Source organism: Salvelinus namaycush, unplaced genomic scaffold (assembly GCF_016432855.1).
Source record: "Salvelinus namaycush isolate Seneca unplaced genomic scaffold, SaNama_1.0 Scaffold1117, whole genome shotgun sequence".
Taxonomy (NCBI): domain Eukaryota; kingdom Metazoa; phylum Chordata; class Actinopteri; order Salmoniformes; family Salmonidae; genus Salvelinus; species Salvelinus namaycush.
The window spans coordinates 21,230-35,000 of record NW_024057806.1 but is presented as its reverse complement, the minus strand read 5'-3'; the positions used below and the strand labels follow the sequence as shown (position 1 = coordinate 35,000).

Genomic DNA, 13,771 nt, shown 5'->3' with positions numbered 1-13,771 from the left:
ACTCTCCCTCCAGTCTAGTGGGAGGGGGGGTTAGGGTGTAGGGGGTGAAATATAGGGATTGAAGATAGAAAGAGAGACAGTAAATCAGTGGTCAACTTTTCACCAGTAAACACATACAGTACAAACATCAACTTTAACCCCTGTCATCTCAATCAGCTCAGAATCTCCAAACCACAGTAGTAGTTAAGGGTTAGGGGTTATTCTCTCAGCACTAAACATGAACAGTACACACCTCCAAACAGACAGGGCCTGCCCTAGCCACTAAGCGACAGAAGTAGCGGCTAAGGGCACCGCACAGATCCAACGAGGAAAAAAACGTAGCTAGCTAGTGTCATGACGTTGCCTGCTTGGGTATTACAAACCCCATCCCCCTCTCCCTGCCTCTCCCTTTCCTCCTTCAACCCATGCTGTGATCACAGAGAGACGTCGTGAATTCCTGAGAATCTCCTCATGGCTAAACAGTATTAGAGAGAGGGTAAACTTTCAGGACAAAGAGGTTTCTTCCACCTCACAGAACTTGAGGTACGAACAGATTTCATGTTCCGGAAAAAGTATTAAAGATCGGTGAAGATCCCAGCTATTAACATGCCTGTTTGTCCCCATGTGGGAAACTCATGTGAGACTGTGGGACTACATTACCATACCGCTGTTTATATAATAACCTCAGATATGAGGTTTACATCAGTTTGTTGTATAAAATGAATGAGTGAGTATGATACTGTTTGTATAATTGTGTAATATGATTTTGGACTGTTTAATGAAGAAAAATACAAATCCCTTTTGTATTTGAACTAAATCCAAGGACCGCCCCCGAGCCCAGTTAGAATCAGACATCCAAGGACAGCCCCTTCCTGCTACCCGAATAAAAGCCAACTCTGAGAAATTATCATTAGACCATGTTTTTCTCCATATGGGGAGAACGAAGGTTAAGTACCATTGCTGAATCTTTAACCATACCACGTGGTTAAACTCTTAGACGAATAAGAACAAGTCTTTGATATTGACTACTAGTCTGCAGCTAGGAATTCGGTATCATTGAATGCGAAGAAAGACAACCGCCGAAACACCCATTCTATAACGAATGTCACTCTGAACTATCCACAATAACCAGGACAGAGACCGACGACTCTCCAACAAAACGAACTTCTCTCCAACGATCAAGACGACACACCGAGCGTAAATATATATATATTGATTGCAATTGTTCCCGAATGAGTGAGCGTTCATGTGTAAAGGAGTAGCATGTCAATTGTTATAGTTATAAACTCTGTAGTGACTACTGAGTCGACCCCCAACTTTCCCTTTGTCTAACAAGCCGCCACTAGGGCATATTTCTCCCATCATTTTCATGTAACCATTTTTAAGTTTGTTTGTTTGTTTATGCATTTCTGTGAATTAATTAGTTAGTAATAAATAAATGATTTAAGACAATTGATGTATGGATGACTCATAGTGAAGACTGGGTTCGTGCAGATAACCAACAATTTACGACGTTTGGAATGAGACTAACGTGAGGTAAAATAAATAAATCATTAAATCAGAAGACTATTGATCAGATATGAAAATATCTGAAAGGTTATATTGGGAAATTATAACTTTGTAATCTGACTACTTTCCCTGGTGCCCTCGAATTCATAGTTAATTAGTTACGTTATTACTCAGTTGATCACGTAATCCCTAATTACAGGAATCTTTGATAAAAACTATAAGTCTTCAATTTAATGATAGCAAAGACACGACACTAGCATTGATTTGTCTTTGCAGAGACATATTGTTTTGGTGCATCTGATGACCTACCTTGGTGAGTGATGAACATGAATTTCTCCTGACCCCTCTGCCGCTAAAGCTGTCAAATCCTGCCATGTTTCTAGTTTGACCAGCTGTTTTCAGAAACTGATATTTTTTCATTGCATTGTCATATTGGCAGGTTTGCTAGCAACAAACTATTTAGCTAGCTTCTAGCCTGGTGTTTGATATGCAATGTGATCTCCTTGTAATGAACAGTCAGTATTGACAAGTGTCCTGACGAGAAGACAAACTTTTCTAGCTATGACAGGCAAAATCGGGCTTCATCAGCTCATTGTTATGGATGTATCCAAATGAATGTCAATAGAAAACAGCTACTTTGCTGTTATTCTGGCTGCAGAGTTTGTGACTGTGTTAGCAGTAGCTAGCTGGTTAGCTAGTGAGCAAGGGATGAGAATGTTGCCAGCGAGCATGGCAACGGAACATAGAGAACGAACGACTGGGTCGCGTCCATAAATTTCGAACGAATCGAACGAAGGACTGGGTCGTGTCTCTAGCAACCAAAATAAGAAAAAGTATGAATTGGCTTATTTAAATGAAAATATAAACACTTTTTTTCTCTTTTCTTTGGGAACTGTGGTATAAGCATGTAAAAGGCCTCCGTTCGGTACATTACCTTGGAAAATTTGGACGACGCAGCGGAACATCAGAGTTTATTCCTTATGTAGTCATGGCCGAATTCGTACCCAGAGGCCCTGTCTCCAGGGGGCCCCGATTGGTTTTGTTATTCGCTCTCACTCAGATATCATATAAACATGGCATAAGTCATGGCTAGGGTTACAAAGCTACTGGAAATGTATCAAAGTTACCACAAGGTTCAGTAATTTTGGTATTTAACATGTTATCTATGGCGATCTATTGTCATTTTGAGAATTTACACTTGAATAACTTTTTTTTAAAGTATTCATAAATAGTATTCATTTGTTATATCTTGTATCCACATTGCCCATGAGTTTCTAGTGAATAGACCATATGGTTAAAAATAAAATAGCCTAATTAATGAGAAAAAGCATTTAATCAACAACGGCATTATTTTCAATTAAATATGCAAATCTTCCAACTTTGACTTTTTTCACAACTGCCACCAGTTTGTTGCCAAAACATTGATGACTAATACACATCTATATAGTAAAACACATATCAATATAGTAAAACACAGAAAAGTGTGTAAAAAATATATGGGATATTATGCTGAAACCCTTAGGAAATGTGTTTTCATAGCTTTGTCAATTAATTTTTTATTTTAAAATGTGATAAGGCCACACAGAGGGCCAGAGATAATTACAGACACCTGTGATGGGTTGTCCCTGCAAACATACCTTAGTGTGAGCCCATTTGTGATTCATATTATATAAAGTGTCCTTGGGTTTGAAGAAGACATATGAAATATAATTAAATAAATTGATTTCTCATCTCAGCGGTTTAATTGCCTTGTTCTCCTCTTCTGATGTTCTTAAACATCTCCTGACAAAGTATTTATTCATTACCCTTTCGCCCTCTCTCCATCTCTCTCTCTGTGTTATTTGTTCAACGTTTTCTAAGACATTTCGTTTTTATTCAGGCCAATCTGAGACACCCTCTCCAAGGCTGATCTAAGTGTATGGTTAGAGGGAGAGTCGTGATTGAGTCCTGACTGTGGGTTAAAACCGATGTAAACAACTCGTGCTGTGAAGTAAGAAATGTCACATTGAATTGTCCGTTTTCAGTCTGTTTATCTGGAGCAGGCTGATGAAAACCATGACGGCGTTTCAAATGGCACCCATAGGGCTCTGGTCAAACGTAGTGCGCTATATAGGGATTAGGGTTGGCATTTGGAACAATACCCACATTCTCATTAGGGCTGCGAATTTCCAGCGACCTCACAATACGATATTGTCATGATAGTTGGGCGGCAGGTAGCCTAATGGTTAGAGCGTTGGACTAGTAACCGAAAGGTTGCAAAATCAAATCCCTGAGCTGACAAGGTAAAAATCTGTCGTTCTGCCCCTGAACAAGGCAGTTAACCCACTGTTCCTAAGCTGTCATTGAAAATAAGAATTTGTTCTTAACTGACTTGCCTAGTTAAATAAAGGTAAATAAAATACTTAGGTACTGATTTGATATTGCGATTCGATGCTCCAAACATATTGCTGACCATGTCTGCTGCAGAGGGACAAGATGGAGCCATGAGGAAACACATTTTGATCAGTCATGGAAATAAAAGTGTTAAAAAACTGTTGGCTCACCATTTAAAAAGAAGATGGAGAACAAACTAGAGAAGAGGAAATACCGGCGTTTTGGCGCAGGTACAGCCAACTTGTGCTAACTAACGTTAATTACCTAGCAAAAAAATGCAATAATATAATTTATTCCTAACAATTATTAGAGAATCGATACTTGGAGTCCAAGAATCAATATAATATCGCAATACTCTACTGGATTGATGTTTCCCCATCACTAATTCTCATGGTAGAAGACAGGGAGTAAAACATGTATCGGTTTCAATCCGACTGAATGACGGAGTTGATGAAAACTGTCATAGCAGGCTTTGTGATGATAACTGCCATAGCAGGCTTTGTGATGGAAACTGTCATAGCAGGCTTTGTGATGGAAACTGTCATAGCAGGCTTTGTGATGGAAACTGTCATAGCAGGCTTTGTGATGATAACTGTCATAGCAGGCTTTGTGATTAAAACTGTCATAGCAGGCTTTGTGATTAAAACTGTCATAGCAGGCTTTGTGATTAAAACTGTCATAGCAGGCTTTGTGATTAAAACTGTCATAGCAGGCTTTGTGATGGAAACTGTCATAGCAGGCTTTGTGATTAAAACTGTCATAGCAGGCTTTGTGATTAAAACTGTCATAGCAGGCTTTGTGATGGAAACTGTCATAGCAGGCTTTGTGATGGAAACTGTCATAGCAGGCTTTGTGATGGAAACTGTCATAGCAGGCTTTGTGATGGAAACTGTCATAGCAGGCTTTGTGATGGAAACTGTCATAGCAGGCTTTGTGATGGAAACTGTCATAGCAGGCTTTGTGATGGAAACTGCCATAGCAGGCTTTGTGATGGAAACCCTCCATAGCAGGCTTTGTGATGGAAACTGTCATAGCAGGCTTTGTGATGATAACTGTCATAGCAGGCTTTGTGATGGAAACTGTCATAGCAGGCTTTGTGATGGAAACTGTCATTTCATTACAGTACAACGGTTTGATTTGTCTGATCTTAGCTAGCTACATAGCCGTCTTTGTATCAAAGATAATTGTGTAGTTTAGAGTAATTATCGAGGTTAGCTAGCCAGCTATTTTCGCACTTCTAACGTAGTCAACACTGCTAGCTAGCCAGCTAGCCAACTTCTACCGAAGTTGCTATTCTACTGAATAGCAGCACTGTAGAAACTATTACATTACAACGGAACGACTTGATTAGTGTAGTGTTAGCTAGCTACATAGTTGTCTTTGCTGTCTTTGTATCTAAGATAATTGTGTAGTTTAGAGTAACTATCGAGGTTAGCTAGCCAGCTATTTTCGTCCGCCGCGCCACCGTTCTCCTACCTAGTCAACACTGCTAGCCAGCCAGCTAGCCAACTTCTACCGAATAGCAGCACTGTAGAAACTATTACATTACAACGGAACGACTTGACTAGTGTAGTGTTAGCTAGCTACATAGTTGTCTTTGCTGTCTTTGTATCTAAGATAATTATGTAGTTTAGAGTAACTATCGAGGTTAGCTAGCCAGCTATTCTCGTCCGCCGCGCCACCGTTCTCCTACCTAGTCAACACTGCTAGCTAGCCAGCTAGCCAACTTCTACCGAATAGCAGCACTGTAGAAACTATTACATTACAACGGAACGACTTGATTAGTGTAGTGTTAGCTAGCTACATAGTTGTCTTTGCTGTCTTTGTATCTAAGATAATTGTGTAGTTTAGAGTAATTATCGAGGTTACCTAGCCAGTTATCGAGGTTACCTAGCCAGCTACACTTTCAAACAAAGTCAACAACGCAGCCACTGCTAGCTAGCCTACTTCACCAGTCAGCAGTACTGCATCATTTTAATCATTTTAGTCAATAAGATTTTTGCAACGTAAGCTTAACTTTCTGAACATTCGAGACGTGTAGTCCACTTGTCATTCCAATCTCCTTTGCATTAGCGTAGCCTCTTCTGTAGCCTGTCAACTATGTGTCTGTCTATCCCTGTTCTCTCCTCTCTGCACAGACCATACAAACGCTTCACACCGCGTGGCCGCGGCCACCCTAACCTGGTGGTCCCAGCGCGCACGACCCACGTGGAGTTCCAGGTCTCCGGCAGCCTCTGGAACTGCCGATCTGCGGCCAACAAGGCAGAGTTCATCTCAGCCTATGCTTCCCTCCAGTCCCTCGACTTCTTGGCACTGACGGAAACATGGATTACCACAGATAACAGTGCTACTCCTACTGCTCTCTCCTCGTCTGCCCACGTGTTCTCGCACACCCCGAGAGCTTCTGGTCAGCGGGGTGGTGGCACTGGGATCCTCATCTCTCCCAAGTGGTCATTCTCACTTTCTCCCCTTACCCATCTGTCTATCGCCTCCTTTGAATTCCATGCTGTCACAGTTACCAGCCCTTTCAAGCTTAACATCCTTATCATTTATCGCCCTCCAGGTTCCCTTGGAGAGTTCATCAATGAGCTTGATGCCTTGATAAGCTCCTTTCCTGAGGACGGCTCACCTCTCACAGTTCTGGGTGACTTTAACCTCCCCACGTCTACCTTTGACTCATTCCTCTCTGCCTCCTTCTTTCCACTCCTCTCCTCTTTTGACCTCACCCTCTCACCTTCCCCCCCTACTCACAAGGCAGGCAATACGCTTGACCTCATCTTTACTAGATGCTGTTCTTCCACTAACCTCATTGCAACTCCCCTCCTAGTCTCCGACCACTACCTTGTATCCTTTTCCCTCTCGCTCTCATCCAACACTTCCCACACTGCCCCTACTCGGATGGTATCGCGCCGTCCCAACCTTCGCTCTCTCTCCCCCGCTACTCTCTCCTCTTCCATTCTATCATCTCTTCCCTCTGCTCAAACCTTCTCCAACCTATCTCCTGATTCTGCCTCCTCAACCCTCCTCTCCTCCCTTTCTGCATCCTTTGACTCTCTATGTCCCCTATCCTCCAGGCCGGCTCGGTCCTCCCCTCCTGCTCTGTGGCTCGACGACTCATTGCGAGCTCACAGAACAGGGCTCCGGGCAGCCGAGCGGAAATGGAGGAAAACTCGCCTCCCTGCGGACCTGGCATCCTTTCACTCCCTCCTCTCTACATTTTCCTCTTCTGTCTCCGCTGCTAAAGCCACTTTCTACCACTCTAAATTCCAAGCATCTGCCTCTAACCCTAGGAAGCTCTTTGCCACCTTCTCCTCCCTCCTGAATCCTCCTCCCCCTCCCCCCCTCCTCCCTCTCTGCAGATGACTTCGTCAACCATTTTGAAAAGAAGGTCGACGACATCCGATCCTCGTTTGCTAAGTCAAACGACACCGCTGGTTCTGCTCACACTGCCCTACCCTGTGCTCTGACCTCTTTCTCCCCTCTCTCTCCAGATGAAATCTCGCGTCTTGTGACGGCCGGCCGCCCAACAACCTGCCCGCTTGACCCCATCCCCTCCTCTCTTCTCCAGACCATTTCCGGAGACCTTCTCCCTTACCTCACCTCGCTCATCAACTCATCCTTGACCGCTGGCTACGTCCCTTCCGTCTTCAAGAGAGCGAGAGTTGCACCCCTCCTGAAAAAACCTACACTCGATCCCTCCGATGTCAACAACTACAGACCAGTATCCCTTCTTTCTTTTCTCTCCAAAACTCTTGAACGTGCCGTCCTTGGCCAGCTCTCCTGCTATCTCTCTCAGAATGACCTTCTTGATCCAAATCAGTCAGGTTTCAAGACTAGTCATTCAACTGAGACTGCTCTTCTCTGTGTCACGGAGGCGCTCCGCACTGCTAAAGCTAACTCTCTCTCCTCTGCTCTCATCCTTCTAGACCTATCGGCTGCCTTTGATACTGTGAACCATCAGATCCTCCTCTCCACCCTCTCCGAGTTGGGCATCTCCGGCGCGGCCCACGCTTGGATTGCGTCCTACCTGACAGGTCGCTCCTACCAGGTGGCGTGGCGAGAATCTGTCTCCGCACCACGTGCTCTCACCACTGGTGTCCCCCAGGGCTCTGTTCTAGGCCCTCTCCTATTCTCGCTATACACCAAGTCACTTGGCTCTGTCATATCCTCACATGGTCTCTCCTATCATTGCTATGCAGACGACACACAATTAATCTTCTCCTTTCCCCCTTCTGATAACCAGGTGGCGAATCGCATCTCTGCATGTCTGGCAGACATATCAGTGTGGATGACGGATCACCACCTCAAGCTGAACCTCGGCAAGACGGAGCTGCTCTTCCTCCCGGGGAAGGACTGCCCGTTCCATGATCTCGCCATCACGGTTGACAACTCCATTGTGTCCTCCTCCCAGAGCGCTAAGAACCTTGGCGTGATCCTGGACAACACCCTGTCGTTCTCAACTAACATCAAGGCGGTGACCCGTTCCTGTAGGTTCATGCTCTACAACATTCGCAGAGTACGACCCTGCCTCACACAGGAAGCGGCGCAGGTCCTAATCCAGGCACTTGTCATCTCCCGTCTGGATTACTGCAACTCGCTGTTGGCTGGGCTCCCTGCCTGTGCCATTAAACCCCTACAACTCATCCAGAACGCCGCAGCCCGTCTGGTGTTCAACCTTCCCAAGTTCTCTCACGTCACCCCGCTCCTCCGCTCTCTCCACTGGCTTCCAGTTGAAGCTCGCATCCGCTACAAGACCATGGTGCTTGCCTACGGAGCTGCGAGGGGAACGGCACCTCCGTACCTTCAGGCTCTGATCAGGCCCTACACCCAAACAAGGGCACTGCGTTCATCCACCTCTGGCCTGCTCGCCTCCCTACCTCTGAGGAAGTACAGTTCCCGCTCAGCCCAGTCAAAACTGTTCGCTGCTCTGGCACCCCAATGGTGGAACAAACTCCCTCACGACGCCAGGTCAGCGGAGTCAATCACCACCTTCCGGAGACACCTGAAACCCCACCTCTTTAAGGAATACCTAGGATAGGATAAAGTAACCCTTCTAACCCCCCCCCCCCCCCCCCCTTAAAAGAGTTAGATGCACTATTGTAAAGTGGTTGTTCCACTGGATATCATAAGGTGAATGCACCAATTTGTAAGTCGCTCTGGATAAGAGCGTCTGTTAAATGACTTAAATGTAAATGTAAATAGCAGGCTTTGTGATGGAAACTGTCATAGCAGGCTTTGTGATGGAAACTGTCATAGCAGGCTTTGTGATGGAAACTGTCATAGCAGGCTTTGTGAACATGACACTACGTGACACATGTCTTGTAATCTTCTAGAAAAAAACACATCTGAGTTTATCTGCGGTTTTTACAGCAGTGCCCAGACCGATTCTACAATTTAGGATGAAGGTAGAGTCAAGAAAGTTTAGATTTAAACCTAATAAAGTAATGGACTCACTGGAGGGTGAAGCGGAGGGGGGTAGAGTTGACTGAGGTGGACCCCAACCCTTCATGTTGTAGGCTGACACTTGGACATAGTACAGCCTCCCCTGGAAAACACACACACACACACACACACACACACACACACACACACACACACACACACACACACACACACACACACACACACACACACACACACACACACACACACACACACACACACACACACACACACACACACACACACACACACAGTAAGTACTAGTTAAAGCAGATTAAAGTTGAGCACAGCACCGAAATTTACACACTCCTTTACTTCCTCCCTCCATCACACACTTCTCCTTTACTCACCCAATCAATTACAGTACACTCCTCTCTCTCTCTGCGCTCCTCTCTCTCTGCTCCTCTCTCTCTCCGCTCCTCTCTCTCTGCGCTCCTCTCTCTCTCTGCTCCTCTCTCTCTCTGCTCCTCTCTCTCTCTGCTCCTCTCTCTCTCTCTGCTCCTCTCTCTCTGCGCTCCTCTCTCTCTCTGCTCCTCTCTCTCTGCGCTCCTCTCTCTCTCTGCTCCTCCTCTCTCTCTGCGCTCCTCTCTCTCTCTGCTCCTCTCTTTCTGCTCCTCTCTCTCTCTGCGCTCCTCTCTCTCTCTGCGCTCCTCTCTCTCTCTGCGCTCCTCTCGCTCTCTCTTTCTGTGCTCCTCTCTCTCTGCGCTCCTCTCTCTCTGTGCTCCTCTCTCTCTGTGCTCCTCTCTCTCTGTGCTCCTCTCTCTCTGCGCTTCTCTCTCTGCGCTCCTCTCTCTCTCTCTGCGCTCCGCTCTCTCTCTGCGCTCCTCTCTCTCTCTCTGCTCCTCTCTCTCTCTGTGCTCCTCTCTCTCTTTCTGCTCCTCTCTCTCTGCGCTCCTCTCTCTCTCTCTGCGCTCCTCTCTCTCTCTCTGCGCGCCTCTCTCTCTCTTTCTGCTCCTCTCTCTCTCTTTGTTCCTTTTCTCTCTCTCTATCTTCCTCTCTCTCTCTCTGCTCCTCTCTCTCTCTTTGTGTTACTTCATTACTTACCATGGTAAGGCCGTTGATGGTACACTTGAGTGTCTGTAGGTTTTCCAACACCATGTCTCCAGCCAGCATAGAAAAGTCCTTTAGACAGCTCCACTCCACTGTAATAACACACACACACACACACACACACACACACACACACACACACACACACACACACACACACACACACACACACACACACACACACACAAATACTCACAGACATTAACACCACAGGCTGTATGTGTGTGTGTGTGCGTGCGTGCGTGCGTGCGTGTATTTGTGCGTGTGTGTGCGTGTGTGTGTGTGCGTGCGTGCGTATGTGTGTGTGCGTGCGTGTCCTCTCTCCTTATAATAAATCAATAGGACCCCTGGTGCTGTGTATTACACTATTAACCTTCTCATTGGACTACTAATGCCTTGAGGCGTGTGGTGTCCCTCGCTTTCCCTCTCTCTCTTTCTCTCTGTCGCTCTCAATTCAATTCCATTTCAATTTAAGGGCTTTATTGTCATGGGAAACATATGTTTACATTGCCAAAGCAAGTGAAGTAGATAATATGCAAAAGTGAAATAAACAATAAAACAATTAACAGTAAACATTACAATGTGGGTTGTATTTACAATGGTGTTTGTTCTTCACTGGTTGCCCTTTTCTTGTGGCAACAGGTCACAAATCTTGCTGCTGTGATGGCACACTGTGTTATATCACCCAGTAGATATGGGAGTTTATCAAAATCGGGTTTGTTTTCGAATTCTTTGTAGATCTGTGTAATCTGAGGGAAATATGTGTCTCATACATTGGGCAGGAGGTTAGGAAGTGCAGCTCAGTTTCCACCTCATTTTGTGGGCAGTGTGCACATAGCCTGTCTTCTCTCGAGAGCCATGTCTCTCTCTCTCTCTCTCTGCCCAGTCTATTCTCTCTCTCTCTCTCTGCCCAGTCTATTCTCTCTCTCTCTCTCTGCCCAGTCTATTCTCTCTCTCTCTCTCTGCCCAGTCTATTCTCTCTCTCTCTCTCTCTCTCTCTCTCTCTCTCTCTCTCTCTCTCTCTCTCTCTCTCTCTCTCTCTCTCTCTCTCTCTCTCTCTCTCTCTCTCTCTCTCTCTCTCTCTCTCTCTCTCTCTCTCTCTCTCTCTCTCTCTCTCTCTCTCTCTCTCTCTCTCTCTCTCTCTCTCTCTCTCTCTCTCTCTCTCTCTCTCTCTCTCTCTCTCTCTGCCCAGTCTATATTCTCTCTCTCTCTTTCTGCTCAGTCTCTCTCATTTTCACTCCTTTGCTTCTGCTTTATCAGCAATTGACACAGAACTTCTAAACGGCACGTAAAGACTTGTACACCTGTAGCCTTGCTGAGTAGACAGCAGCACCACTATAAACCATTACAATAGCCTGTTGTAACATACACGCTACATCTGCAGCAGAAGCCTATTAGTCCCAAATGACCAGCCCTTTCCAGGTCAATACACTGATCTCTCTCTGCTGGGCTCTCTATTCTTTGGCCTGTAATTGTAGCTAGAAGGAATGAAGGGAAGTAAGGGAGGGAGGGAGGGAGGGAGGGAGGGAGGGAGGGAATAAGCCAATACCAGTCATGGCATGGGGAATAGATTTACTGTCATCCCACAGGGCTAGAGGGAGACAGGTTAGTGAGATGACAGACAGAGGGGGTACAGAGGTTAGAAACAGATGAGAGAGACACAGAGACAAAGAGAGAGAGAGACAGAGAGACACAGAGAGAGAGAGAGAGAGAGAGAGAGAGAGAGAGAGAGAGAGAGAGAGAGAGAGAGAGAGAGAGAGAGAGAGAGAGAGCGAGAGACAGAGAGACAGAGAGAGAGAGACAGAGAGACAGAGGGAGAAATACCTTCAATTTAAATTGAATTGAGAGAGAGAGACCTTCAATTTAAATTGAATTGAGAGAGAGAGACAAGATAAGAGAGACAGAGAGAGAGAGAGACAGAGAGAGAGATACAATAGAGGCAGAAAGTAACAAATTAAGGGAACAAAAATTTATTTGTTCCTACCCATTTAGTTTCCTTTCTACATTGCTGCTCCTTTAATGTGTGTGTGTGTCTGTGTGTGTGTGTCTATGTGTGTGTGTGTGTGTGTGTGTACCTCTGTGCTTGGTGACCACAGCAGAGTTGAGGCAGCGGGGCTCCTGGAACGTGACCGTGAGAGAGGAGCTACTGGTTACACTGAGACGCACTGCAGACGGGGGCTCTGGCACACCTACAAATCAAAATCAAATCACATCACATTTTAGAAAGCCCTTTTAAGTTGTCACAAAGTGCTTTACAGATGCGCAGCCTAAAACCCCAAACAGCAAGCAATGCAAAAGCAGAAACAGTGGCTAGGAAAAAGTCCCTAGAAAGGCAGGAACCTAGGAAGAAACCTAGAGAGGAACCAGGCTCTGAGGGGTGGCCAGTCCTCTTCTGGCTGTACCTGGTTGAGAGGAACCAGGCTTCAAGGTGGGGCCAGTCCTCTTCTGGCTGTACCTGGTTGAGAGGAACCAGGCTTCAAGGTGGGGCCAGTCCTCTTCTGGCTGTACCTGGTTGAGAGGAACCAGGCTTCAAGGTGGGGCCAGTCCTCTTCTGGCTGTACCTGGTTGAGAGGAACCAGGCTTCAAAGTGGGGCAAGTCCTCTTCTGGCTGTACTGGGAAAGAAGAACCAGGCTTCAAGGTGGGGCCAGTCCTCTTCTGGCTGTACCTGGTTGAGAGGAACCAGGCTTCAAGGTGGGGCCAGTCTTCTTCTGGATGTACCTGGATGAGAGGAACCAGGCTTCAAGGTGGGGCCAGTCCTCTTCTGGCTGTACCTGGTTGAGAGGAACCAGGCTTCAAGGTGGGGCCAGTCCTCTTCTGGCTGTACCTGGTTGAGAGGAACCAGGCTTCAAGGTGGGGCCAGTCCTCTTCTGGCTGTACCTGGTTGAGACGAACCAGGCTTCAAGGTGGGGCCAGTCCTCTTCTGGCTGTACCTGGTTGAGAGGAACCAGGCTTCAAGGTGGGGCCAGTCCTCTTCTGGCTGTACCTGGTAGAGAGGAACCAGGCTTCAAGGTGGGGCCAGTCCTCTTCTGGCTGTACCTGGTTGAGAGGAACCAGGCTTCAAGGTGGGGCCAGTCTAAACTCTCCCCTCTAAACTCTCCCCTCTAAACTCTCCCCTCTATTATATCCTCTCTAAACTCTCCCCTCTAAACCCTCCCCTCTATTCTCTCCCCTATAAACCCTCCCCTCTAAACTCTCCCCTCTAAACTCTCCCCTCTAAACTCTCCCCTCTAAACTCTCCCCTCTATTCTCTCCCCTCTAAACTCTCCCCTCTATTCTCACCCCTCTATTATATCCTCTCTAAACTCTCCCCTCTAAACTCTCCCCTCTAAACTCTCCCCTCTATTCTCACCCCTCTAAACTCTCCCCTCTATTATATCCTCTCTAAACTCTCCCCTCTAAACTCTCCCCTCTAAACTC

At 46.3% G+C, this 13,771-nt stretch overlaps 1 protein-coding gene across 1 annotated transcript in view; it reads right to left on the bottom strand.

Moving 5' to 3' along the window:
- The window catches only part of LOC120035863 (ankyrin repeat and fibronectin type-III domain-containing protein 1-like), a gene marked incomplete at its 3' end in the record, with an annotated part of 60,795 nt that overhangs the window by 34,607 nt on the left and 12,417 nt on the right, over positions 1–13,771 (bottom strand). Inside the window, exons 4-7 of the mRNA XM_038982322.1 lie at positions 12,429–12,542; positions 10,348–10,445; positions 9,316–9,406; positions 1–14 (exon numbers count right to left, since the gene is read on the bottom strand). The exon at positions 1–14 is cut by the window's left edge and continues 11 nt beyond it. Coding sequence (XP_038838250.1) covers positions 1–14; positions 9,316–9,406; positions 10,348–10,445; positions 12,429–12,542 — 317 coding nt within the window. The remainder of the gene's footprint in view (positions 15–9,315; positions 9,407–10,347; positions 10,446–12,428; positions 12,543–13,771) is intronic.